This window comes from Myotis yumanensis, unplaced genomic scaffold (genome assembly GCF_028538775.1).
Source record: "Myotis yumanensis isolate MYYU_CA2020_CCGP unplaced genomic scaffold, mMyoYum1.0.hap1 SCAF_3, whole genome shotgun sequence".
Lineage (NCBI taxonomy): Eukaryota > Metazoa > Chordata > Mammalia > Chiroptera > Vespertilionidae > Myotis > Myotis yumanensis.
Genome location: NW_027223754.1, coordinates 104,870,133 through 104,898,023, shown reverse-complemented (window position 1 = coordinate 104,898,023; position 27,891 = coordinate 104,870,133). Strand labels below are relative to the sequence as shown.

The window sequence follows — 27,891 nt, the reverse complement described above, 5'->3', positions numbered from 1 at the left end:
CATCCATGCTTTTGTTCCGGCCCTCCGGTCCAGTTTAAGAACCCATTGTGGCCCTCGAGTCAAAAAGTTTGCCCACCCCTGGCTTAGACAGTCAATTAACACATGTATGCTATGTGTATTATACACTGTATTCTTACAATAATGCTAAATAAATGGAAATGTGCCCTTGCCAGTGTGGCTCAGTTAGTTGGAGCACCATCCTGTGCACCAAATAGTCACAGGTTTGATTCCCAGTCAGGGCACATAGCCGGGTTGTGGGTTCCATCCCCAGGTCAGGATGCATAAGGGAGGCAACCAATCAGTTTCTCCCTCATCGATATCTCTCTCTCTCTCCCTTTCTCTCCTTCTCTCCCCCACTCCCTTGCTATTTTGGAAATCAATAAAAAATGTAAAAGACAGATAGTAAACATAAAAAAGGACATAAAAAAGACGCAGTCAGAAATGAAGAATACAGTATCTGAAATAAAAAATACACTACAAGGAATCAACAGTAGGTTAGATGAAGCAGAAGATTGAGTCAGTGATTTGGAAGATTAGGTAACAGAAAGCACCCAATAAAAAGAAAATAGAGTGATAAAAAAAGGAATTTAAGAAAATGAGGATAGTTTAAGGGACCTCTGGGACAATATGAAGCATGACAACACTTGCCTTATAGGAATACCCAGAGAAGAAAAGAGAGAACAAGAGATTGAGAACCCATTTGAAGAAATAATGACTGAAAACTTCCCTAACCTGGTAAAGTAAGAAGACATGCAAGTCCAGGAAGTGCAGAGAGTTCAACACAATATGAATCCAAAGGGGTGCACACATATTAAAATGGCAAAGGTTGGAGGAGAAAATGTTGGCTGACTAGGCAGATCTGTAGTGTACCCAGTCACAAGGCCAGACTGGAAATACAACTAAATTAGAGAACATTCACTTGGAATTACCAACTGAGGTCCAGCTGAGTTCGAGACATATAAAAGAAGGACAGAAAACACCTGGAGATGAGTAGGAAGGGCGAGATCTTGAGAGGAGCTGACCCAGCTTACAGGAGCAGCATGGCAGCAGGGTGGAAGGCCAAGTGAGGAGAGATCTCTGTTCCCTCAGAAGATATAAGCCTGAAACCCATGCTGAGCTCCACAGCCCAGAGCACTAGAGTCGAGATCAGTGGCCCATGTAACATCCAGCCATGAAAGGTGGCAGGATTGCTGGCCAGGGTGCAGTCTGGAGCTGGTAGATGGGAATAAGTCGGACAGAAAGCTGCAGTTTCATTGTTATTGTTTTTGTGTTGTTGTTTTTTTTTTTAAAAAAAACAGAGCACAGGAGTTTTCATTTACAGCTACTCACCCAAGGCTTTGGTGCAGGGAGGGAGATGTGGAGGAGGTGCCTAAGGAGAGGCTGGGGTGGGAAGCATTGCGGAGAGATGTGAAAAAGCAGCACCCAGGAGTATTTGGTCGTAGGCCCCAAAACAAGAGCCATTTTTCCTGAGAGGAGCTAGCTACTACCAGTAGCAACAGGGCAAGAAAAAAAAAAACCCTCCCTAGGTGATAGAGCCTGTCCCACCCTCATGAGCCCTGCATGCCACACCCTGCATTTTGAGCTTTTCAGAGGAAACAAAAATAGAGGCCAAGTCAAAGGATCTGAACAGTTTCAGGAGCGGTAGTGACTGGATTGGGAAGGGGCCCTCTGCTCCACTATCCTGGGAACCAGACAGGTGGTACTCTTTCCCTGAACGGGAGAGCTGATAAAAAATACAGGTTTCCAGCCAAACTTACTGGTCTCCATACAAGGACCTCTGTCTAGCTGAGGGCAGAGTAATAATTTGGGCCACTCATGGAATAGTAGCTCTGGGACAGGGAAACACACCCAAGCCATTCCCAGAAAGCTAAACAGCACCTTCCCCACATTAAAGCCCTTTTAGAAACAGACTTTTGAGTGGTTAAGATTGACAGCTAGCTAGCAGGCACAGGCAGGCAAAGGTAGAGCCTGGGGAACCAGCCCTGGGCCCCATGCTGCTAACAAACCTACATTAAAGGGCAGATTGGCCCCTCCTGCATGCAGCCAAGGCCAGTACAGACACACACAAAATGTTGGATCGGTGAATCGCTTGGAGCTTCGAACAGGTTGCTGAAAGCCAAAGGAGGATAGTTTCTGATAGTGGTTAGCACCTAAGTACCTCACAGGAAGCCCAGAATTGGCAGAGAGAATAGGATCTAAAGGGAGCTCCCATGGGACATTAAACTCTGAAACAAATGCCACTTCACCACTTCTTTTTCTCTTTTTTTAATACATTTTTATTTTTTATAGCCATATGAATATATTTCCTTTCAAGAAAAACAATTTTAAATATAATAAAGTTACATGTAATAAAGATTAATATTTCATGAAAAACGGCCTAAACCGGCAGTTGGACATCCCTCTCGAAATCTGGAACAGCTGGTTCCAACCACTCACCTGCCTGCCTGCCTGCATGATCGCCTCTAACCTCTCACCTGCCTGCCTGATCGCCCCTAACTGCTCACCTGCATGCCCAATCACACCTAACCACTCTTCCTGCCTGTCTGATCACCCTTAACTGCTTGCCTGACTACCTGTTTGCCCCTAACTGTCTCTGCCTTGGCCCTGCCTTGGTGGCTACGTCCAGAAGGAGGTCCCAAAGGTCATTCAGCTCTCTGGTCTAATTAGCATATTACACTTTTATTATTATAGACTAGAGAAAAGATTCGTGCAATAGGCCTTCCCTTCCCCTGGCTGCCGGCACCGGTTTTCCTCTGGCACCCAGGACCCAGGCCTTCACTCCGGCTGGAGCTGCCTTCAGCCTTCGCTGCTCCGGCCGGAGCCGCCTTCAAGCCTTCACTGCTCCAGCTGGAGCCGCCTTCAGTCTTCGCTCTGCCGCTTCGCGCCTACGTATGCAAATTAACTGCCATCTTTGTTGGCGGCTAATTTGCATATCTTGCTGATTATCCAATGGGAGGCGTAGCGAAGGTATGGTCAATTACCATGTTTGTCTATTATTAGATAGGAGGATTGACTTCGGAGAAGAAGGCAGAGGGAGAGTGAGATAGAAACATCAATGATTAGAGAGAATCATTGATTGGCTGCCTCCTGCACGACCCACTGGTGATTGAACCCGCAGCCTGCGCATATGCCCTGATCAGGAATCGAACTATGACCTCCTGGTTTCTAGGTCAATGCTCAATCACTGAGCCATGCCAGCTACACAACACTTTTGTTTTGTCTTTTCTTTTTTCTCTTTCATTTATTTTTTCCCCATTTTAAATGTGTCTTCTTTATTTATCTACTTTATTGATTTGTTATTCGAGTCTCTGTTGTTTCTTTCATATATCTAAATTTCCTCTTCCCCTTTCCTACTCAAATATTTTTGTTTTCTTTTTTTCACTAATCAGTTTTGTTTTCTTTCATTTTTATTTTTCTCTTGCTTTCTCATATTTTTTCCTTTTCTTATTTTTGGTTGTATCTCCTTTCTCTCTATCTGACTTTTTAATTTTTTTTTCTTTTCTTTTTGAGCTCCTTTATTTTAAACTGTTTACTTTTCCCTATTACCCTAATTATTTTTTAAAAAAAATATTTTTAGCTCTGACCAGTTTGGCTCAGTGGCTAGAGCGTCGGCCTGTGGACTGAAGAGTCCCAGGTTCGATTCTGGTCAAGGGCATGTACCTTGGTTGCGGGCACATCCCCAGTAGGGGTTGTGCAGTAGGCAGCTGATCAATGTTTCTCTCATGGATGTTTCTAACTCTTTCTCCCTCTCCCTTCCTCTCTGTAAAAAATCAATAAAATATATTTAAAAATTTTTTTTTATTGATTTCAGAAAAGGAAGGGAGAGGGAGAGATAAAAACATTAATAATGAGAGAGAACCATTGACTGGCTGGCTCCTGCATGCCCCCAAATAGGGAATAATCGATCCTGCAACCCAGGCATGTGCCCTGACTAGGAATCAAACCATGACCTCTTGGTTCATAGGTAAAGGCTCAACCACTGAGCCATGCCAGCTGGGCTTCCCCTAATTCTTTATTATTATTTTCTTTTTCTTTTTTTTTTATAAATTTTATTGATTTTTTACAGAGAGGAAGGGAGAGGGATAGAGAGTTAGAAACATCAATGAGAGAGAAACATCGATCAGCTGTCTCCTGCACACCTCCTGCTGGGGATGTGCCCGCAACCAAGGTACATGCCCTTGACTGGAATCGAACCTGGGACCTTTCAGTCCGCAGGCCGACGCTCTATCCACTGAGCCAAACCGGTTAAGGCTATTATTATTTTCTTTATGTCAGCTCTGAATCTACATATCCCTTCCCCTTCATTTTTTTGTTTTGTTTTCTTCTCATGTTTTTTTCTTTTTCCTTTTTCTATCATTCTTGCTCTCTTTTTTTCTTTCCTAATTCTCTCTTCCCTGTAGGTTTCTTTTGTTGGTGCTGTAGGGGTCTTGTGTATACTTTTGCTTTGTTTCTTTTCTTTCATGTGTTGTGGTGTTGTATTTTGTTCTATTCAATCAGCACCTCCACAACTGCTCACACTATATAGTTGGGGGTTAGCTACATGTTGAGCCATCCATGAAAGGGACAACAAAATTCAAGACACAACTACAACAGGAGAACCCAAATATGTTAAGTATGGGGCTTTCCTATAGCACCCAGCTCAGAAGATCTAAGACAATGCACTATAGGATCCCACAAAACACCTACTATATAAGACCACTGAAGAAAGTGTGGGAGACATAGCAATTTGACCTAATATGCAGAAACAAAAACAAAGGAACAGCAAAAATGGTGAGACAAAAAAATAATCTCCAAATGAGAGAAAAAGAGGGATCACCAGAAATGAAACAAAATGAAATGAAGGCAAGTAATTTGTCAGATAAAGAATTCAAAGTAATGGTAATAAGGGTGCTCAAACCATTCAGTGAGAACTGCAAGCAACTGAGAATTACACGGAACTTAATGAGAATTATAGGTATTAATGAGAATTATAGGTCTTAATGAGAATTAAAGGTCTTAATGAAAGCTACACCAACTTGAAATGAGAGGTGGAAACTAAATCAAAATCAATTAGAAATGAGGAATGACATAGCTGAAATAAAGAACACTCTTGAATGATTCAACAGTAGACTAGAAGAAGCTGACAACCAAATCAGTAAATTAGAAGACAAGGTAGAACAAAGAAAAATAAAAAAAAACATTCAGAGCAGCAAATGGGAAAAAAAAATTTTAAAGGAGGATAGTCTAAGGCAGTGGTCGGCAAACTGTGGCTTGCAAGCTCTTTGGCGCCTTGAGTGTGGCTCTTCCACAAAATACCACATGCGGGAGTGCATGTAAAGTGTGATTGAAACTTCGTGGCCCATGCGCAGAAGTCGGTATTTAGTGGAAGAGCCAAACTCAAGGGGCCAAAGAGTCGCATGTGGCTCGCGAGCTGCAGCTTGCCGACCACTGGTCTAAGGGAACTCTGGGACAACATCAAACGCAGTAACATTGGCATTATAGTGAGTGTCTTGTAGATAGTACATATATGGGTCATGTTTTCTTTTTTTTTTTTTTTAAATATATTTTATTGATTTTTTACAGAGAGGAAGGGAGAGGGATAGAGAGTTGGAAACATCGATGAGAGAGAAACATCGATCAGCTGCCTCCTGCACACCCTCTACTGGGGACGTGCCCGAAACCAAGGTACATGCCCTTGACCGGAATCGAACCTGGAACCTTTCAGTCCGCAGGCCAACGCTCTATCCACTGAGCTAAACCAGTTAGGGCTGGGTCATGTTTTCTTATCCATTCAGCTACTCTATGCCTTTTTATTGGACCTCTTAAGCCATTTACAGAATCTGAGAAAGGAACAGAGAACATGTTTGAAGAAATAATGGCAGAAAATTTCCCTAACCTGGTGAAGAAAAAAGGTCACTCAAGTTCATGAAACCCAGAGTCCCAACCAAAATGAACACTATAGGCATAAAGAGTAAGAATGGCACCAAATAAGTACCTATCAATAATAACCTTAAATGTAAATGGCTTAAGAGGTCCAATAAAAAGGCATAGAGTAGCTGAATGGATAAGAAAACATGACCCATATATGTATTATCTACAAGACACTCACCTTAGAACAGACTCACACAGAATGAAAGGATGGAAACAAACTTTCTAGGCAAATGGAAATTAAAAAAAAGGTATGTGGTAGCAATACTCATATCTGACCAAATAAACTCAAAATGAATGCCATAATAAGAGAAAACAATCATAATACTAAAGGGATCGATACAACAAGAGGCTATAACTCTGGGAAATATACATGAACCCAATACAGGAGCATCCAAATATATAAAAAACTTCTGAAGGATTACTAAGGAGAGAGTCATAGAAGAAGACTTCAACACCCCACTGACATCACTGGATAGATCTTTTAGACAAAAAATCAATGATGATCATAAATGACACACTAGATTACATGGAATTGACATTTATAGAACATTTCACCATGAAACTACAGAATATACATTCTTCTCAGTGACATATGAGACATTTTTTTTCAAAGACAGACCACATGTTAGGACAGAAAGTCTCTACAGGTTCTAGAAGATTGAAATCATATCAAGCATCTTCTCAGGTCACAATGGCATGAAATTAAAAAATTAAAATAAGAACACTCAAAAATAGTCAAACACATGGATGCTAAAAAGCATGTTATTAAACAACGAATGAGTTACCAATGAGATCAAGAAAGGAATAAAAAACTTCCTGGAAAAAAATGAAAATGAACACAAAACACCCCAAAACTATGGAACACAGTGAAAGCAGTCCTGAGAGGGAAGATCGTAATAATACAGGCCTACCTTAAGAAATAAGAAAAAGGACTAATAAACTATCTTATCCTACAACTAAATGAATTAGAAAGAGTCCAACAAGAAAAGCCCAGAGTAAGTACAAGGAAGGAAAGAATAAAGATCAGAGGTGAAAGAAATGAGACTAAAAAAAATACAAAAGATCAACAAAATGAAGCGCTGGTTCTTTGAAAATATAAATAAAACTGATGAACCTTTAGCCAGACTCATTAACAAACAAAGAGACAGCACCCAAATACATAAAATCAGAAATGAAAGAGGCAAAGTAACAACTGACCCCACAGAAATACAAAGGATTATTAAAAAAAATACTAGAATAACTATATTCCAATCACCTGGAAAACCGGGACAAAATGGACTTACACCAAGAAAAAATACAATCTTCCAAAACTTAATCAGGAAGGATCAGAAAACCTGAATAGGCCCATAACTACTGATGAATTTAAAGCAGTAAAACAACAACAAAAACTCCCAGCAAACAAAAGACTCAGTATGGATGGCCTCACAGGGGTTTACCAAACATTCAAAGAACTAACACCTATCCTTCTCAAACTATTCGAAAATATCCAAGAGGAAGAAACACTTCCAAGATCTTTTTACCAGGCTACCATTAGCCTAAACCAGATAAAGATACTACAAAGAAAGAGAATTAGAGGCCAATATTCCTGATGAACATAGATGCTAAAACCCTCAACAAAGTATTAGCAAATCGGATCCAGGAATACATTAAAAAGATCGTACACCATGACTAAGTGGGATTTATTCTGGGAATGCAGGGCTGTTACAATCTTCCCAAATCAATAAATGTGATACATCACATAAACAAATTGGAAGATAAAAATCACATAACCAGCAAGATGGCAGCGTAGGTAAACACCGGAGACCGCTGCCCCAAACAACCATTTCAAGAATACAACTAAAAGACTGAACGGACATCACCCAGAACCACAGGAAGGCTGGCTGAAGAGAGACTCTACAACTAGAAGGAAAGAGAACAGCAAATCGAGGCTCAGAGGCGGCGCAGTGTGGAAAATACAAAGGTACCGAGGTGCGCGCGCAAAGCGGGCTGGTGGCTGAGGGCGCGGTTGTCGTTTTCTGTCGGGAGTGAGTCTCAGACTCTGGGCTCCAGATCCGGGCGAGTCTCTAGGGACCCAGACTCAAACGGGAGAAGCGGGATTATCCGGCATCAGTTGGAACCTGAGGGCAGCTTTCTCTCCGAGGTTTGCAGCGGCTGCCGGGGTTCTGAGAAGCAGAGCCTCTGGGAAGGGGACTGAGCGTGGCCATAACTGCTCCCTCCGCCCGCCCTGTTGATCCCGCCCCGCCCAAACCCTGCGCACAGCCATTTGCCGATCGCCTCAGGCAAAGGCTGGATTAGCGCCTCCCCAGAAGGCAGACGTTTTCCATACAGCTGATTCCTATAGCCAGTCGGCCAGGGGGTCAAATCCCTCTAGTGTTAACTACAACAATTAAGGCTTGGCTAGAACAAGACTGCGCACAGAGACCACAAGGGGGTGCACCAAGAAAGCATAAAAGATGCGGAGACAAAAAAACATGACAGAAATGGAGGATATGGAGCTAAGAATCGCAATTTTGAGGGCTTGCCATAAATTTGTGCAGAGCCTCACGAAAACTAATGAGACCCTCGATGCTACGATAAAGAAATTAGAAAGTAAGCATACACGGACTGAAATAAAGAATATTATACCCAATAGCAGACCAGAGGAGTACAATAATCAAACCAAAGATTCGACAAAAAACACCCAATTGGAAAAGCAAAATGAAAAAAGAATCCGAAAGTGTGAAGATAGTGTAAGGAGCCTCTGGGACAGCTTTAAGCGGTCTAATATCAGAGTCATTGGAGTGCCAGATGATGAGAGACAGCAAGATATTGAAAACCTATTTCAAGAAATAATGGCAGAAAACTTACCCCACCTGGTGAAAGAAATGGACTTACAGGTCCAAGAAGCGCAGAGAACCCCAAACAAAAGGAATCCAAAGAGGACCACACCAAGACACATCATCATTAAAATGCCAAGAGCAAAAGACAAAGAGAAAATCTTAAAAGCAGCAAGAGAAAGAGGCTCAATTACCTACAAGGGAATACCCATACGACTGTCAGCTGATTTCTCAACAGAAACTTTGCAGGCCAGAAGGGAATGGCAAGAAATATTCAAAGTGCTGAATACCAAGAACCTACAACCAAGATTACTTTATCCAGCAAAGCTATCATTCAGAATTGAAGGTCAGATAAAGAGCTTCACAGATAAGGAAAAGCTAAAGGAGTTCATCACCGCCAAACCAGTATTATATGAAATGCTGAAAGGTATCCTTTAAGAAGAGGAAGAAGAAGAAAAAGGTAAAGATACAAATTATGAACAACAAACATGCATCTATCAACAAATGAATCTAAGAATCAAGTGAATAAATAACCTGATGTACAGAATGAACTGATGATTATAATAGAATCAGGGACATAGAAAGGGAATAGACTGACTATTCTTGGGGGAAAAAGGGGTGTGGGAGATGCGGGAAGTGACTGGACAAAAATCATGCACCTATGGATGAACACAGTGGGTGGGGAGTGAGGGTGGAGGGTGGGGTGGGAGCTGGAAGGAGGGGAGTTATGGGGGGAAAAAAGAACAAATGTAATAATCTGAACAATAAAGATTTAATTAAAAAAAAAAATCACATAACCATATCAATTGATGTCAGAAAAAGCATTCGATAAAATCCAACACCCATTTTTGATAAAAACTCTAAGTAAAGTGGGAATAGAGGGATCATACCTCAACATAATAAAGGCCATATTTGACAAACCTAAGCCAACATCATACTCAACAAGCATAAACTAAAACCATTTCCCCTAAGAACAGGAACAAGACAGGGATGTCCGCTTTCACCACTATTATTCAATATAGTACTAAAAGTACTAGCCATAGCGATCAGACTAGAAGACAAAAACAAAAGGCATTCAAATTTAAAAGGAAGTAAAACTGTCATTATTCGCAAATGATATAATAGTGTACAAAGAAAATCCTAAAGACTCCACCAAAAAACTATTAGACTTAATAAATGAATTCGACAATATAGCAGGATACAAAATAACACCCAGAAATTGATGGCATTTTTATACAGCAATAGTGAATTATCAGAAACAGAAACTAAAAAAAAAATCCCATTTCCCATTGCAACAACAAAATAATATTAAGATACTTAGGAATAAACTTAACAAAGGAGGTAAACGACCAGTACTCCTAAATCTACATGACACAGATAAAAGAGATAGAGGAAGATATAAACCAGTGGAAGACTATACTGTGTTTATGGATTGGTAAACTCAACATCATTAAAATGGTCATACCACCCAAAGCAATCTATACAATCAATGCAAACCCTATTAAAATATCAACGGCATATTTCACAGATCTAGAACACACAATATGGAACCAAAAGAAACCCCCAAAGAGCCACTGTAATCTTGAGAAAGAAGAACAAAGTTGGAGAGATCACAAACCAGATATAAAGTCATACTACAAAGCCACTGTCCTCAAAAAGCCTGGTAATGGCAGAAGAACAGGCATATAGACCAATGGAACAGAACAGAGATCCCAGAAATTGACCCAAGCCATTATGTTCAGTTAATATTTGACAAAGGAGGCAAGAGCATATAATGGAGTAAAGACAGTCTCTTCAATAAATGGTGCTGGGATAATTGGACAGGTACATACAAAAAAATGAAACTTGACCATGAACTTACACCATAAACAAGAATAAACTCAAAATGGAAGATCCAAGATGGATACTGACGGGACAGCAGGCTGTAAGATAGTGTGTGAGAGAATGAAAGGAGAGTGCGTGGACATGCAGGGACTGTCTGTATTTGTGAGAGAGGGACAGCTATATTACACAGCACTGTTGGGACTGGTGGACCAGGCTCCCCTGACTGGGCAGCCTCTACTACTGCTAAAATCTCTCTTGGAGCGGATGGCTCTGCCATAGAGACCACACCATCTTGAAAGGGAGACTGGCTGTGATTGGAAGCCCAGCCTTACCTTCAAACGGGAAATCCTCGGATACCTCCCGGAACTCTACAACCAGAACACCCAGGGACCAGCTGCCTCAGCTGCGAACACACAACCACCAGGACTCCAGCCTCCCCAACTGCGAGGACCTAAAAAGTCTGTCCTGGGTGAGACAAAGAGGCGCTGAATACGCAGACAGGCCCTGCACCTTCTCACAGAGCAGAGAGAAGGAACAGCTGAATCGAACAATACCCACTCGGAATTTGCGAATTAAACACAGCTGGTGAGGCAATCTGTGGACGGAAAGGTCAGATATCGCCTAGAGCTGTGGTCAGCAAACCGTAGCTCGCGAGCCACATGCGGCTCTTTGGTCCCTTGAGTGTGGCTCTTCCACAAAATACCACGTGCGGGCATGCACATACAGTGCGATTGAAACTTCGTGGCCCATTCGCAGAAGTTGGTATTTTGCAGAAGAGCCACACTCAAGGGGCCAAAGAGCCGCATGTGGCTCGCGAGCCGCAGTTTGCCCACCACTGGCCTAGAGAAATCTCTGCCTCCTCAGATTCATCTGGGTGTTTGTTGTTTGGATGATTGTTCTTTGCATTTTTTGAATTAGTTGTTGTTTATTGTTTGCATTCATCTCTGGGTGTTTGCTGCTTGCATTTTTTGGATTAGTTGTTGTTTTATTGGAGTTTTCTCCCCATATACATATATATTTTTTCCCCTTCTTTTTTCTTCTCCTTATTTTCTCTCTTTCATTTTTTGCTTTTCTCAATTTCATTTTTGCACTCTTTTCTATCCCCTAATTCTCTTTTCTCTGGTGGTCACCTTTATTTGGGGTGATTAGAATCGTGAATATGTTTGTCTTTGGTGCCCTGTGCGTTGTGTCTTGTTGTGTTGTATTTTGTGCCTTTAAGTCAAAGCAGGTGAGAGAGAGCTACAAAACTAGAGACCCTGAGAGGAGCGATCATGGGGAGACAAAGAAACAGCCTGCATAAGAAAGAAAAAGAGGAATCACCAGAAAAGGAAGTAAACAAAATGGAGGAAAGCAATATGTCAGAGAAAGAATTCAGAGCAATGGTCATAAAGACACTGCAAAGGTTGGAAGACAAATTCAACAATATGTGTAAAAACCAAAAGGAAATGAAGAAAAATGAAGAAGAAATGAAAAATGACATTTCTGCAATAAAGAGCTCAATAGAAAGCATCAAAAGTAGACTAGAAGAAGCGGAGGACGGCATCAGTGAGCTAGAAGACATGGAAGGAAAAAATACCCAAGCATAGTAGCATCTAGAAAAAAAAACTTGAAAAACAGAAGGAGCACCTAAGGGAACTTTAGGACAACCCGAAACGAAACAACATCCGCATAATGGAGGTGCCAGAAGGAGAGGAAACTAAGCAAGGAATAGAAACCCTCTTTGAAGAAATATTGACAGAAAACTTCCCTGATATCAGGAAGAAAAAACTCACACAAGTCCAAGAAGCTCAGAGTCCCAAATAAGATGAACCCCAAAAGACTGACAACAAGACACATTATAATTAAGCTAGAGGCCCGGTGCACAAACATTTGTGCACTTGGGGGGGAGGGGGGTCCCTCAGCCCGGCCTGTGCCCATTTGCAGTCCAGGACCCCTTGGGGGATGTCCACCTGTCCACTTAGGCCCACTCCCTGGGGGATCAAGCCTAAGCTTGCAGTCAGACATCCTTCTGGCAGCCAGGGAGCCCTCGGGGGATGTCCGACTAAAGGCTTAGGTCCCCAAGGGAGCTGTGATGAGGAAGCTGAGGTGACAGAGGAGCCATGCTGTCCTGCCCCGCCGCCCTGGGTAGGGTCGCACACGGGACGCCCAGACAGCGGCCGGGCGGGCCAGCGGATCGCTGCTGCCCCGCCCGGACGCCCTGGGTCAGGTCGTACACGGGACACCCGCTGCCCCGGGTCACAGATAGCAGGCCTGGATGGTGGCAGGGCAGGCGGGATGGTGCTGTCCCGCCCCACTGCCCCGGGTGGCAAATAGCAGGCCCAGATGGCGGCGGGGCAGGCAGGATGGCGCTAACCCGCCCTGCCTGCAGTATGCAAATTAGCCGCCATCTTTGTTGGTGGTTAATTTGCATATCTCGCTGATTAGCCAATGGGAGGCATAGCGAAGGTACGGTCAATTACCATGTTTGTCTATTATTTTATAACTAGTGGCCCGGTGCACGAAATTCGTGCACAGGGGAGGGTGTGTTCCTCAGCCTGGCCTGCACCCTCTCCAATTTGGGACACCTCGAAAAATGTCCTGCCAGTTTACAGGGATTGGGTCTAAACCAGCAGTTGGACATCCCTCTTGTAATCCGGGACTGCTGGCTCCTAACTGCTCACCTGCCTGCCTGATTGCCTCTAACCACTCTGCCTGCCAGCCTGTTCGCCCCCAACTGCCCTCCCCCCAGCTGCCGGCCTGCTTACCCCAAATGCCCCCCTGCCAGCCTGATCACCCCAAACTGCCCCCCTGCTGGCCTGCTCGCCACTACCTTCCATCCCCACTGGCCTGCTCATCCCCAACTGTCCTCCTGCTGGCCTGCTCACTCCAAACTACACCCCCTGGGGTCAGGGGTTGCCGCCTGGGCTTTTCAATGGCGATCACAGCTGGGGGTGGGGAAAGGCAGCCTTTGCCCACCCCCAGCTCTTGCCTGCCACCTGGGTTGCCAATCACCATTCTTCCGTCCTTCCCCGTTTGCCTCCCATCATTGCGCGTATGCAAATTAACCACCATCTTTGTTGGCGGTTAGCGCCATCTTTCTTGGAAGTTAATTTGCATACCGCCCTGATTAGCCAATGAAAAGTGTGTCGGAGGTACAGTTAATTACCATGTTTGTCTATTATTAGATAGGATTAAATTAGGAAACACCAATGACAAAGTGAGAATCTTAAAGGCTGCCAGAGAGAGACAGAAAGTTACCTACAAAGGATCTCCCATCAGACTATCGACTGATTTCTCAACAGAAACATATCAGGCCAAAAGGGAATGGAATGAAATATACAAAGTCATGCAAAGCAAGGGTCTGAGTCCAAGAATACTGTACCCAGCAAGGCTATCAATCAAAATTGAGGGTGAAATCAGGAGCTTCACAGACAAAAAAGGACCAAGAGAGTTTATTACTACCAAACCAGTAATGCAAGAAATGCTAAAGGGTCTGCTGTAAAAAGAAATAGGAAGGGAAGAAGGAAAACAGGCATAAAAAATAAAAATGGCAACAAACAAGTACCTATCAATAATAACTTTAAATGTAAATAGATTAAATGTCCCAATCAAAAGACAGAGGGTAGCTACGTGGGTAAGAAAACATGACCCATATATCTGCTGTCTACAGGAAACACATCTCAGAACACACGACTCACACAGACTGATGGTGAAGAGATAGAAAAAGGTTTTTCAGGCAAATGAAAATGAAAAAAAAAAAGCTGGGGTAGCAATACTTATATCTGACAAATTAGACCTTAAAGTGAAGGCCATAACAAGAGATAAGGAAGGCCACTTCATAATACTAAAGGGAGCAATTCAACAAGAAGATATAACTCTGGGAAACATATATGCACCCAATACAGGAGCACCCAAATACATAAATAAACTTCTGGAGGATATCAAGGGAGACACTGACAGCAATACACTCAGAGTAGGGGACTTTAATACCCCACTACCACCACTGGACAAATCCTCTAAACAAAAAGCCAGCAAAGAAACATCATCCTAAATGACTCACTAGATCAGATGATATTAATGACATCTTCAGAACATTTCACCCCAAAGCCACAGAATATACATTCTTTTCAAGTGCACAAAGGTCATTTTCAAAGATAGAAAATATTGGGACACAGGCAACATCTCTTCAAATACAAGAAGATAGAAATCATATCAAGCATCTTCTCAGATCACAAAGGCAAAAAACTAGAAATCAACTACAATAAAAACAATAAAAAAACAAACACCTAGAGGCTGAACAGCATGCTATTAAACAATGATTGGGTTACCAATGAGATCAAAGAAGAAATTAAAAACATCCTGGAAACGAATGACAATGAAAACACAATAATTCAAAATCTATGGGACACAGTGAAAGCAGTCTTGAGAGGGAAGTTCATAGCTCTACAGGCCTACCTGAAAAAACAACAAAAAATGGTAATAAATTATCTAATCCTACAACTCAAAGCTTTAGGAAGAGAGCAACAATAAAAGCCCTGCACAGCAGAAGGAAGGAAATAATAAAGATCAGAGTGGAGATAAATGACATAGAGACCAAAAAAACAACACAAAAACCACAATATAAAAGATCAACAAAACCAAGACCTGGTTCTTTGAAAGGATAAACAAAATTGATGAACCTCTAGCCAGGTTCACCAAGAAGCAAAGAGAGAGGACCCAAATAAACAATATCAGAAATGGAAGAGGTGAAATAACAACCGATCCCAAAGAAATAAAAACTATGAAAAAATACTATGAACAATTCTATTCCAACAAAAAGGACAACCTAGACGAAATGGACATATTCTTAGAAAAATACAAGCTGCCAAAACTCAATCAAGAAGAATCAAAAAACCTGAATAGGACGGTAACTACCAAAGAAATTGAAGGAGTGATCAAAAATCTTCCAGCAAACAAAAGCCCTGGTCCAGACAGCTTTACAGGGGAGTTCTACGAAGCATTCAAAGAAAAACTAAAACCTATCCTCCTCAGACTATTCCAAAAAACTCAAGTGGAAGGCACATTTCCAAGCTGTTTCTTAGAAGCCAGCATTACCCTAATTGAAAAACCAGACAAATACTCCACAAAGAAAGAGAATTACAGGCCAATATCCCTGATGAACATAGATGCCAAAATTCTCAACAAAATCCTAGCAAATCGGATCCATCATTACATTAGAAAGATCATACACCATGATCAAGTGGGATTTATTCCAGGGATGCAAGGCTGGTACAATATTCACAAATCGATACATGTAATACATCACATAAACAAACTGAGAGAAAAAAAATCACAGTCATATCAATTGATGCAGAAAAGGCATTTGACAAATTCCAACACCCTTTGTTGGTAAAAACTCTCAGCAAAGTGGGAATAGAGGGATCATACCTCAACATAACAAAAGCATTATATGACAAACCTACAGCCAACTCAGTGGGCAAAAACTAAACTCATTTCCCCTAAGAACAGGAACACGACATGGATGCCCACTTTCACACTCCTGTTTGATATAGTATTGGAAGTGCTAGCCATAGCAATCAGACAAGAAGAAATAAAAGGCATACAAATTAGAAAAGAAGAAGTAAAACTGTCCTTATTTGCAAACAGGATACTATACATAGAAAACCCCAAAGACTCCCTCAAAAAACGACTAGACCTAATAAATGAATTTGGCAATGTAGCAAGATACAAAATTAACACTCAGAAATCTATGGCCTTATTATATACCAATAATGAACTCACAGAAAGAGAAACGAAAAAAACAATCCCATTTACCATTGCACCAAAAAAATTAAGGTACCTAGGAATAAACTTAACCAAGGACGTAAAAGAACTGTACTTGTAAAACTACAGGACATTGAAAAAAGAGATAAAGGAAGATATAAACAAATGGAAGAACATACCATGTTCATGGATTGGTAGAATCAACATCATTAAAATGTCCATGAAAGCAATCTACAGATTCAAAGCAATCCCCATTAAAATACCAATGGCATATTTCAAAGATCTAGAACAAACTCTCCAAAAATTAACCTGGAATAAAAATAGACCCCGAATAGCCACAGCAATCCTGAGAAAGAAGAACAAAGTTGGAGGGATCACAATACCAGATATCAAGCTATATTACCAAGCCACGGTTCTCAAAGCTGCCTGGTACTGGCACAAGAACAGACATATAGACCAATGGAACAGAACAGAGAACCCAAAAATCGACTCAAGCCATTATGCTCAATTAATATTTGACAAAGGAGGCAAGCACATACAATGGAGTCAAGACAGTCTCTTCAATAAATGGGGCTGGGAAATTTGGTCATATACATGCAAAAAAATGAAACTAGATCACCAACTTATACCATACACAAAAATAAACTCAAAATGATAAAAGGACTTAAATGTAAGACGAGAAACCATAAAAATCCTACAAGACTCCATAGGCAGCAAAATATCAGACATATGTCATAGCAATATCTTTACAGACATAGCTCCTAGGGCAGTGATGGCGAACCTTTTGAGCTCGACGTGTCAGCATTTTGAAAAACCCTAACTTAACTCTGGTGCCATGTCACATATAGAAATTTTTTGATATTTGAAACCATAGTAAAACAAAGACATATTTTTGATATTTATTTTATATATTTAAATGCCATTTAACAAAGAAAAATCAACCAAAAAAATGAGTTCGCGTGTCACCTCTGACACGCATGTCATAGGTTCGCCATCACTGTCCTAGGGCAATGGAAACTAAGGAGAAAATAAACAAATGGGACTACAGCAAAATAAAAAGCTTCTGCACAGCAAAAGAAACCATCAACAAAATAACAAGAAAGCCCACTGCATGGGAGAACATATTTGCCAATGATATTTCTGATAAGGGTTTAATCTCCAAAATTTACAGAGAACTCATACAACAAAAGGAAGATAAACAATCCAATCAAAAAATGGGAAAAGGATCTAAATAGACACTTTTCGAAAAAGGACTTATAGAAGGCCTAGAGACATATGAAAACATGCTCAAAGTCACTAATCATCAGAGAGGTGCAAATCAAAACAACAATGAGGTACTATCTCACACCTGTCAGAATGGCTATCATCAACTAATCAAGAAATGACAAGTTCTGGCAAGGATGTGGAGAAAAAGGAACCCTCCTGCACTGCTGGTGGGAATTGCAGAGTGGTGCAGCCACTGTGGAAGACAGTAATGGGTTTCTTCAAAAAATTAAAAATGGAACTCCTGCTTGACCCAGTAATCCCACTCCTAGGAATATATCCCAAGAAACCAGAAACACCAATCAGAAAGGATATATGCACCCCTATGTTCATAGCAGCACAATTTACAATAACTAAGATTTGGAAACAGCCTAAGTGCCCATCAGCAGATGAGTTGATTAAAAAAATGTGGTACATCTACACAATGGAATACTAAGCTGCTATAAAAAAAGAAGGAACGTTTACCATTTGCAATAGCATGGATGGAACTGAAGAGAATTATGCCAAGCAAAATAAGTCAGTCGGAGAAAGAAAAATATCACATGATCTCACTCATATGTGGGATAATGATCAACATAATGTGATGAACAAGAATAGATCCAGAGACAAATGGTGTGTGTGGGGAGGGAGGGGTTAGAGAGCAACCAAAGGACTTACCAGACAATGAATAACTATACAAATTAATAAGCGTAACACAAATAAACCTATTTTTCTTGTTCTCCGAAAGCGAAATATTTCCTGTTGCGCACATCAAACAAGTCAGTACAATACTAATGTCGTAACAATGGGCTGCTAAAATATTCGCTGCTAGTATTAGTGGAGAGAAATGGTGTGCCTGCGCGTAAGGCGCTGAATGCAACACGATTATAATAATCAGTCATTAGCGAACGTAGTAGTTCGTTATTAATAATTATGTATAACAGGTTGTTGTAAAAATTAAGTTACGAAATTTTTAATAAAACGTTTCTTACATACCATTATATTGACTGGGCTGCAAATATATTTCATTGTGGGCTCATGCAGCCCACGGGCTGCAAGTCTGACATGCTTGGACTACATCAAAATAAAAAGTTCTTGCAGAGCAACAGAAACCATCAAGAAAAGAAAAAGACAACCTTGAATGGAAGATATTCGCCAATGATAAAGCCAATATGGGGTTAATATCCAAATTTTATAAAGAACTCATACTACTCCACACCAAGGAAACAATCCAATTAAAAAATGGGTAGAGGAACTGAACAGACACATCTCCAAAGAGGACAGACAGATGGCAATACACATATGAAAAGATGGTCAAAGTCACTAATCATCAAAGAAATGTAAATTAAAACCACAAGTTGTTGCCTCACACCCATTAGAATGGCTATCAAAAATAAGTTAACATACAATAACCTAACATAAATAACCTAACATAGTGAGGTTGTGGAGAAAAGGGATCCCTCATGCACTGTTGGTGGGAATGCAGATTGATTCAGCCACTATAGAAAATAGTATGGAGGTTTCTGAAAAAATTAAAGATTGAACTAGCTTATGACCCAGTGATTCTACTTGTGGTTATTTATCCAAAGAAACCCAAAACACTAATTCAAAAAAAATATATGCATCCCTATGTTCATTGCAGTGTTACTTTCAATATGGAAGATATGAAAACCACCCACATGCTCATCAATAGTCTAGTGCAGTGATGGCAAACCTTTTGAGCTCGGCGTGTCAGCATTTTGAAAAACCCTAACTTAACTCTGGTGCTGTGTCACATATAGAAATTTTTTTATATTTGCCACCATAGTAAAACAAAGATTTACATTTTTGATATTTATTTTATATATTTAAATGCCATTTAACAAAGAAAAATCAACCAAAAAAATGAGTTCCCGTGTCACCTCTGACACGCGTGTCAGAGGTTCACCATCACTGGTCTAGTGGATAAAAAAGCTGTGGTGCATGACTGGCTGGTGTTGCTCAGTGGTTGAGAGCTGATGTGTGAACCAGGAGGTCACTGTTTGATTGCAGGTCAGGGCACAAGCCCGGAGTTGCAGGCTTGATCCCCAGTGTAGGGTGTGCAGGAGGCAGCTGATCAATGGTTCTCATCATTGATGTTTCTGTCTCTCTCTCACCCTCTCCCTTCCTCTCTGAAATCAATAAAAATATATGAAAAAATAAGAAAAGAAAAGCTGTGGTGTGTATACACACACACACACACACACACACACACACACACAATGAAATATTACTGGGCCATAAAAAAGAATGAAATCCTACCATTTGCAATAGCATGAATGGATATATTATAGAGGGTATTATGCACAGTGAAGTAAGTCAATGAGAGAAAGACAGATATCATATGATTTCACTTATATATGGAATCTAAAGAACAAAATAAAGGAAGAAACAAAACTGAAACAGACTCATAGACACAGAGATTGAACTGGTGTTTTCTAGAGTGGAGGGGGATTGGGGGACTGGGTTAAAGAAGTGAAGGAGTCGGGGGGCAATGGGGGGAAAACCACACATTTGTAATACCTTAATCAATAAAATAAATAAATAAATAAAAATAAGTAAATAAATTTTAAAAAAGTGAAAGAATTAAGAAGTACAAATTGTTAGTTACAAAATAGTCACAGGATGTAAAGTACAGCATAGGGAATATAGTCAATAATATTGCAATGACTATGTATGGTGCCAGGTGGGTACTGGAAATATCAGGATGAACAATTTTTAATGTATATGATTGTCTAATCACTATGCTGTACACCTGATATCAATACAAAATAATACTAAAAGTAAACTTCAATTGAAAAAATATAATATACATTTTAAAAAGGCTCCTATAAAGTTAAAGGAAAGATGATAATAATGATAGCCTCCTTGTTAAATGTCTTAATTCTACAGAAGTACAATATATTTTTATAATACGTGATTTCATAATTAGATTTGGCAACTCTGATTTTAAAACATGCAAACAAGAACATGGGCAAAGTGCCCTAGCCGGTTTGGTTCAGTGCATAGAGCGAAGGCCTGCAGACAGAAGAGTCCCGGGTTTGATCCCAATCAAGGGCATGTAACTTTGTTGCAGGCTCCTCTCTGGGCTGGGCCCTGGTTGGCTCATGCAGGAGGCAACCAATGAATGTGTTTCTCTCACAATGGTATTTCTCTCTGTTTTTCCCTCTCTTTTCCACTCTCTCTAAAAAATCAATGGAAAAATATCCTCTAGTGGGGATTAAAAAGAAAAGAAAAAAAAAGAACATGGGCAAAGATATAATTTTTAACAAGCTAATTTAATAGATGCTAGTACACATACCATTTCCCACGTCCGTGATCCAAATGGATTGTTCATACAGTGTACTGGCTGCAAACATACCATGAGGTGTGTCAACTGTGTAATTCCAAGCTCGTAGGAAATATCCATCCTCTGTGAACACTAGTACCTTCTGGATGTTATCCCCTCTCTGAAGGTATACAAAAATAATTGCTTAGATAAGGTCAGTTTTAAGGAAGTAATCTTTATTTTGGCAGAGAGAAACAAAAAGTAAAGTTAATCAAAAAATGTTAACATTTACAAACCTAGCTTCAACACCTAACACAATATCTATCAAATTCAAAGTCATATATTCACTTCAAAGCAATTAAAAAAAAACAAATTCCATAACTGGCATGATGTAAACATATATGACTTAGTACAGTAAAACAGGCTGTTGCTCCTTTTGTATTCATGTGTTGTTTTTTAAAATCCCCATTTTACTTACTTGGGCTATGTAAAGTAGTCCGTTCAGGGAGTCAACTGCAACACAAAATGTTGCTCCAGTAAAGTACTCTGAATGCTTAGGCCAACCCACATCCAGCTGGTAAAGAATTTCCTCACTTCTCCAGGAAATTTGAAAAATAAACTCTCTTAAAACCTTAAATAAAGTCCGAAGATTAAGATTCAGTTTACAGTCTAGGTTGAAAAAGCAAAAAAAAAAGCTTACTTTCTAAGCATACCTTGACACCTCTATCCACAGAAGTCAGAAATGTTTGGGAAGGAATGGTCTTACACTTTTAAACACCAAGTCGACCAAAATACAAATCTGTAAAGTCTTTGAGGCTGTAGTGGTAGGTGAGAAAGAAGAGAATGCACCATATACAGATGCTCCTCGATTTACATCCCGATAAGTCCATCATAATTTTAAAAATGTATTACTATAGGTAACCTATCGCTCATAACCTAGCCTACTTTAAACGTGCTCAGAACACACATTATCTTATAGTTGGGCAATTATCTTGTTTCAACTCACGAAGCCTTTCTCTTCTCACCAGAAGCAGAAGACACAGGTGTGTGTTTATAAACATGATGGGATCCGAAAATACAATCTCCCCGCCCCCCCCCCCCCCCAAAAGCTGACAACACAGTGTATAGCATCAACTGTTTTGTCTTCCTGATCGTGTGGCTGAGAACTGTCTAGCTGTAGCATCAGGAGAGAGTAGCAGGCTTGCATAGTGCTAGCCCGTGGAAGTAGTGTCTACTGAATGGTATCGCCTTTGCACTATCCCACAGTAGAAAAATCATAAGTTAGGAACCCTCTGTACAAACATTTTAAAACTAAGAGACAAGACAACACCTCGGGGTTCCGCTCAACCACCCTCACCCACACCCCGTTTGAGACAAGCTAGTGCACCACCTCCATTGCAGAGGGAAGCATCGCCTCCCAAAAGTGCTATCCACACCACAAGCATCAATTTCTTCTTCACTATTCAACTCACCGAAGAGCCAGAAAAGCGCGAATGTAAATTCAGAAATGCAAGGAAAAAGACAGTGCAGCCCGCGCACAGCCAGAATCTCGCCATGACGAAACAGGAAGCGCGACGAGGAGCTTCTGCCGGCCTTAGGAGGCTGAGACAGCCTCAGGTCCACTCGGTTCTTTGCAGCACACAGACTGCCCGGCCTCCGGACTCAGGCTCCTATCGCCAACCTCGCTTCCTCCATGCTTGGGGTTTGAGAACCGGAAAGGAGCACAGAGTGGGCGGAAGACTGTTAGCACTCGACCTAGGATTCTGGAGCTTTCCTGCGTCCCCGCCCCCATGTCACGTGCCCTGGGGCTGACCCAGTGACCAACCCAACCCCGCCCCTCTGGGAAAGCGGTCCTACGCTGAAGACATCTTCTGTCTGCCAAGATAAGGGCGCCCATATCTCTGCCATAACGACTGACGATCCTATTTTTGAAATTAAGATTGACCAATCAGAAGCTAGCACACACAAGCCCAAGATATAGGGTGTGGCCCTCAAAAAATGGCTTCCAGGTTGTGCGGAGGGTGTCATCTGCATCTGATTCTGAGGAATTCAGGCACACGTCACGGATACCTATGTTCCCACACAAGGACCCCTCCGTTGGCTTTCAGGAAAGAGTGGCCTAAACTAGCGGCACAGCATTGAGTTTGCTCGCGTGCGGCGGTTTCGTTGCAGGCCCAGTTGAGCCGGTGGGAGCTGTAAGGGTAATCGGGAAGGGCTCCTGGCCGCGTTGTTACTGCGGGGTTCCGGAGTCCCCCTGCCCGAAACCGTGCCTCTCTTCGCTCGGCTCCCGGGGCTCTCCGGCCGCCGGCCCGCTCCCTGAAGCTGAGGCAGTTGGTAACAAAGAGCCTGCCAGCCTTCCGCTACCCGGGCTGCGCGAACCAAGTGTCCTTCGGAGCTGCTGGAATGAGCGCGAGCTGGGCCGCGAGTCCAGGTTCGCGGTGGTGAGGGCCGTGGGCTGGAGTGTTTGTGCGGGCGGAGAGGCCGGTACCTCTCGGCGCCGTCCGCGGGACTCGGGGCTCGGGGGACTGCTCTCCCTGCGGCTTCACCCGGGAAAGCGGCTTCGAGGCCTTCCCCCCGCGGCACCGGCCCTTCGGCTCCCCGGAACCACGCTCAGCTCTGGCTGCAGAAACCCGGGTTTCCCAGCGGGGCTCAGAAAGGACCCGGTTCTTCTCCAAAGTGTCCTGAAGCTTTGTGTGAAAAGCTGGGAAGCCTGATGCTTTTTAAAAAATAAATAAAAAGTCTTTGTAAGTCTCCATTTTTGGAATTTTTTTCAGAGTTTTAAGTAGTCTACCTCTTCTCATCCTTTCTCCTGCTCCTGACGTCTTTTTCCTCCTCAACTATAAACATTTTTACCTCAGAGCTGACGAACGTTTTGTAATTGAAAGTATAACTGTTAAAACCACGTCGAGAGAGTAGTCAAGATGGACAAAAAGTCCTTTGAAATGGTGCTGGATGAAATTAGAAAGGTAATTACATTTTATTCTTTAAATCATTTTATAAGCTACGAATTCTCATGGTTTATTCTCGTTGAGCTACTGTGCAGATTGTGTAAAATACGGGTTTTAGGATTGCAAAATTGGTTGGAATTTTAATCAATATATAGTGTAGGACCTTATGTCTTGATACATTTCACGGCTCTGTACTTTTGGATTTACTGTGACTTACTATTTCTGAACCGATTTCCTCATCTTTCAGTAACATAAGACATTGAAAGCTAGAGCAAATGTGTAGAACATTCCTTTAGTAGTGGTTGTTATTACCATGACTGATTTTTAAAATCTGAGAATTGGCACACGGCCAGACAAAATTTGTGCCTTAATGAAAAGTGTGTTATTAAGTTTAAAGTCATACCCTTAGGAATGGGCTTCAATAACTTGAATTCCAAAACTTTTTTCTCTTGCCTTCCAAGTTTTTGCTCCTTTTTGAGACCATTGTATATAGCCTACCTCCCAGAATGAATCAGACAGCAAAAAAAATTTGAAATTTAGCCTTGAGCATAACTACTTCAAACCCAGAAATAACAGTTTGCCTAAGTAGAATTAGAGGTACTTCCTGTAACATTCTCATTCCAATAGAGGGTCCATTGCTTAGAACTCCCAGGCAGTTATCTCCATATTTCCATACCTTTAAGACCCTTGGTTGACTTGGAAAGATTTGTTACTGTGTGCTCTGGTGCTTATTATTTGTTTCAGCTTATGAAATTATTAATTAAATTGCCTGTGGATATGCTGTTTTTCTTTATTATCTATAAAGCAAAATGTTGTTTTTCGTCATTCTTTATAACTCATTTTTCTTTTTCCAATTTGCATATGAGGTGAAATTTACATATTCGGCAATATTGAATCTTTTTTGAATGAAATTTCTGATTTCACAAACACAGTTTGTCCAAATAAGATTTGCAATAAAGTATCAGCTTGCTAACTCTATATTTAGAATTTGCCACAATTTGTTCATGAGCTGGTATTTAACTACTGTTTATGAGAAAATAATTTATGCATTGAGGTAGACCAGTAGATTTCTACTATTGGAAGCTATAGGGTGCTTTGCATATTCTCTCCCTCCTAAGTTGTGAAAAGATCACACAGTAAATACTACTGAGGGGAATAACAAGTTCCTCAAATATGGAAATCCTGTTCATACAAGATAGCAACTTAAGTCATTGTTTCTGGTTTGCAATCAAGATGTCTTTGCTGTCTATGCCAAATAATTAGATGCGACAATATTGTCTTAGTCTATTAAAATGGGATAAAAGTATAGGCATATCTAAATATGAGAATTACTATTGGTTTTTTAAATTTACTCTCAGACTTGTAAATGTAAGTCAGTTTAAACCAGGTAATCTCTTCCTGAGTGTCACTTTAGGTTTATAGGTAATAATGACTGTCACTACAATCAGTAAGAGAGAAAGGCATGTGCAAAGACATTAGGAAAGAAATATAGTAGGGGGAAAGGCAATGTTGAATTTGCTCTTCAAACAGAAAGTAAGAATAGTACTGTGAGTACCTACTATGTAAGCCTGTTTTAAACACTTTCTCCATGCACTGTATGCACTATTTGACTTGAACCTGCTAACAATCCATGAGGTGTAGGTACTATACTCTTTATTTTACAGATGGCAAACCTAGTCTTTGTGAGGTTAGCTAGTTAGCTCAGTTATCCAGATGGGAAGGGGGAAAGGGTGGAAGGGTGTTGTGGTCCAGTATTCAAACTAAGGCAGTCTAACTCCACAGTGCTATGCTGTTGTGCCTGGGGATACAGCCATGCCTCTGGGGTACTGATGAAAGAATTGAGACATGTTTTGGCATCAACACAATCTAGGATTTTGTCCAGAAACTTGCTTTTGACTGTGTTCAGTAATGATAATGATAATCAAACTCCCAAGCGTACATTATCCAGAATGCCATTCTCTCCCTCCCCATTTCAATAAAAATTAGACCTTGGATGTTTTTCTTATTTGATTGGCCATAGTATTTTCTACTAGCAAAAAGATATGTGGAAAGTACAAATACCATTGTTTTATAGTAAAAGCAAAGGGATTGGTTAATTTTTAATGACTAATAGTTACCAAATTATGGTAATCTAGTGTTTTCATGTATAAACTCTGAAAATAGTCGCAAAGAGAGTTTATCTGATTTCAATCAGCTCTAGATAATGCTGGTCGAGGCCACCGGACTTCCCTCTGAATTTCCCATTGATAGATGCCACATGAGGATAGGAACCATCTCTTACTGAATACCTATTATATGTCAGATCTATTATTGACTATTTTAATCATAACTCTGAAGTGGGTAATGAATGTTATTCCATTTTATGGGTAAGGAGACGCTCAGGATAATTAAAATTCCTCTCAAAAGCCACACTGCCAGTTTTTGGCAGGTGCATAGATTGAATTCAGAACCTTCTAGCTACTTGGGTTCTCATATCCCCACAGAAAGATTGAGAGCCTTGACATAATAGGTGCTGAATAAATAATAAACGCATGGGTAATATCTGATACACTTAATCTTCTTAAAAATGACAACTTGGTTGAATTTGGGATGTTTAGAAAATCTAAATACATTTACTAGTACATAAATTCTATGTATAATTTCTATTAATGTCAAATCCTATCTGTTATAATTCCTTTTTTTGTAGGAGTGAGTAGGGAGGCCCAGAAAGTTTTCCTACTGTCTCAGTGTACCCCTTAAAGCATGGAACCTGGAAAGATAGAATGTCATGTCACCACAGTGACTTTAGCTGACTCTGCATGCTGGGCTGAAGATTTCCACTGTTTGAGTAGCTTAGATATTTTTGCTGTATACATATTACTCTTCTGCTTACATATAATAATGCTGTTTTTCTTTTTCTTAGGCTGTTTTGACAGAATACAAATTAAAAGCAATTGAATATGTGCATGGATATTTCTCTAGTGAACAGGTATTCCTTTATTTGTTTAATCAAATGTCTTTTTCTTTCTTTTTTTTTCACATGATGTTCTGGTTTATGTCTTTTTACCTGCTGGTCAAGTCAGAATTGCTTTTATGTTGTTGCTATATTTATTAAGGAACTTCAGAAGCTTTCAGTTTTAGTAGAAAACTTTACAGAATTTATAGCTTGGGTATTTTATAAACATACCCTCTTTCACCACAATATGCTAACATGATTTTTAAATGCAGTGTTTAAAAAAAAATCAGTTCAAAGTGTTTGTCATTCTGGGCACAATATCATAAATTTATAAACTTCTAGTCATAAGTATACTCAAGTTTGGGTTGCATTTTTAAGTTAATTGCAACATTCACTGCATATTATAAAAGAAAACTTGAATAAGTGGTGAAATATTTTTTTATATGAACCCACTAAGTAAAAATTTTAGCAATAAGAAAAAAATACACTGTCTAATAAGTAATTTCTATAACTGCCAGAAGACCAATGATAGTTTAGTAAAAATGTTTTACCTAACTTTAGGGAGAGTTTGCTAATTTTAAAAATATGCATGCATGTATATACACACACGTACATTGAAAGGCCAGATTCCTGAAGAACATTTAGAAAATACTTGATAGAAAACTAGGGCAAAAATAGAAATGTACATCTGGAGAATGATTGTCGGAAAGGATAAGAACATAAATAAGGTAGACAATGTATGTAGTATCTATAGATTGAGTTAGTAAATGTTCCAACTTTTCATCTGTTTCTCAAGATGTTCAAAGCATGAAGCTTGAAGCTTAAGCCTGTAGAAGTTTTGCCTCCTAAATTCTAAAAAGCTACTTTAAGACTTGCATGTGTTGCTGCCTATTTAATGAGTGTTTTCGGCCATTATTTTTGAAAATTTAAATGTTTTGAAAAGATTTACAGCTTTTCATAGGTAATAGCTTTTCTTCTTTTTTTGCATATGCATATGTGAAATTTTGTAGAAAACTTCTCTTAGTGGTTATTCCACTTTGCTAAAGTCATTGAAAATTTTATTAAGCCACTTTCTAAGGCTACTTTGTATAGTAAAGATTTTTCTTCCTATATCAGACATGATACGTATGGTTTTATGACTGGTAAAGTGCCAGGTAGTACTTACTGTATAGTAAAAACATTCCTATA

At 40.4% G+C, this 27,891-nt stretch overlaps 2 protein-coding genes across 7 annotated transcripts in view; one reads left to right on the top strand and one right to left on the bottom strand.

Moving 5' to 3' along the window:
• NHLRC3 (NHL repeat containing 3) overlaps positions 1 to 22,591 on the bottom strand; it is a 31,890-nt gene extending 9,299 nt beyond the window's left edge. For 2 of the 3 annotated variants that reach the window (XM_070409242.1, XM_070409244.1), the window contains exons 1-3: positions 22,293 to 22,591; positions 21,299 to 21,451; positions 20,854 to 21,001 (exon numbers count right to left, since the gene is read on the bottom strand). In XM_070409242.1, coding sequence (XP_070265343.1) covers positions 20,854 to 21,001; positions 21,299 to 21,451; positions 22,293 to 22,376 — 385 coding nt within the window. In that variant the 5' untranslated portion in view covers positions 22,377 to 22,591. The remainder of the gene's footprint in view (positions 1 to 20,853; positions 21,002 to 21,298; positions 21,452 to 22,292) is intronic. The other variant, XM_070409243.1, reaches the window with a different exon arrangement.
• Positions 1 to 27,891, top strand: part of PROSER1 (proline and serine rich 1) — a 157,559-nt gene that overhangs the window by 65,859 nt on the left and 63,809 nt on the right. For 3 of the 4 annotated variants that reach the window (XM_070409239.1, XM_070409238.1, XM_070409237.1), the window contains exons 1-2: positions 22,842 to 23,786; positions 26,671 to 26,736. In XM_070409239.1, coding sequence (XP_070265340.1) covers positions 23,742 to 23,786; positions 26,671 to 26,736 — 111 coding nt within the window. In that variant the 5' untranslated portion in view covers positions 22,842 to 23,741. Of the gene's footprint in view, positions 1 to 22,841; positions 23,787 to 26,670; positions 26,737 to 27,891 lie in introns of those variants that run through there. The other variant, XM_070409240.1, reaches the window with a different exon arrangement.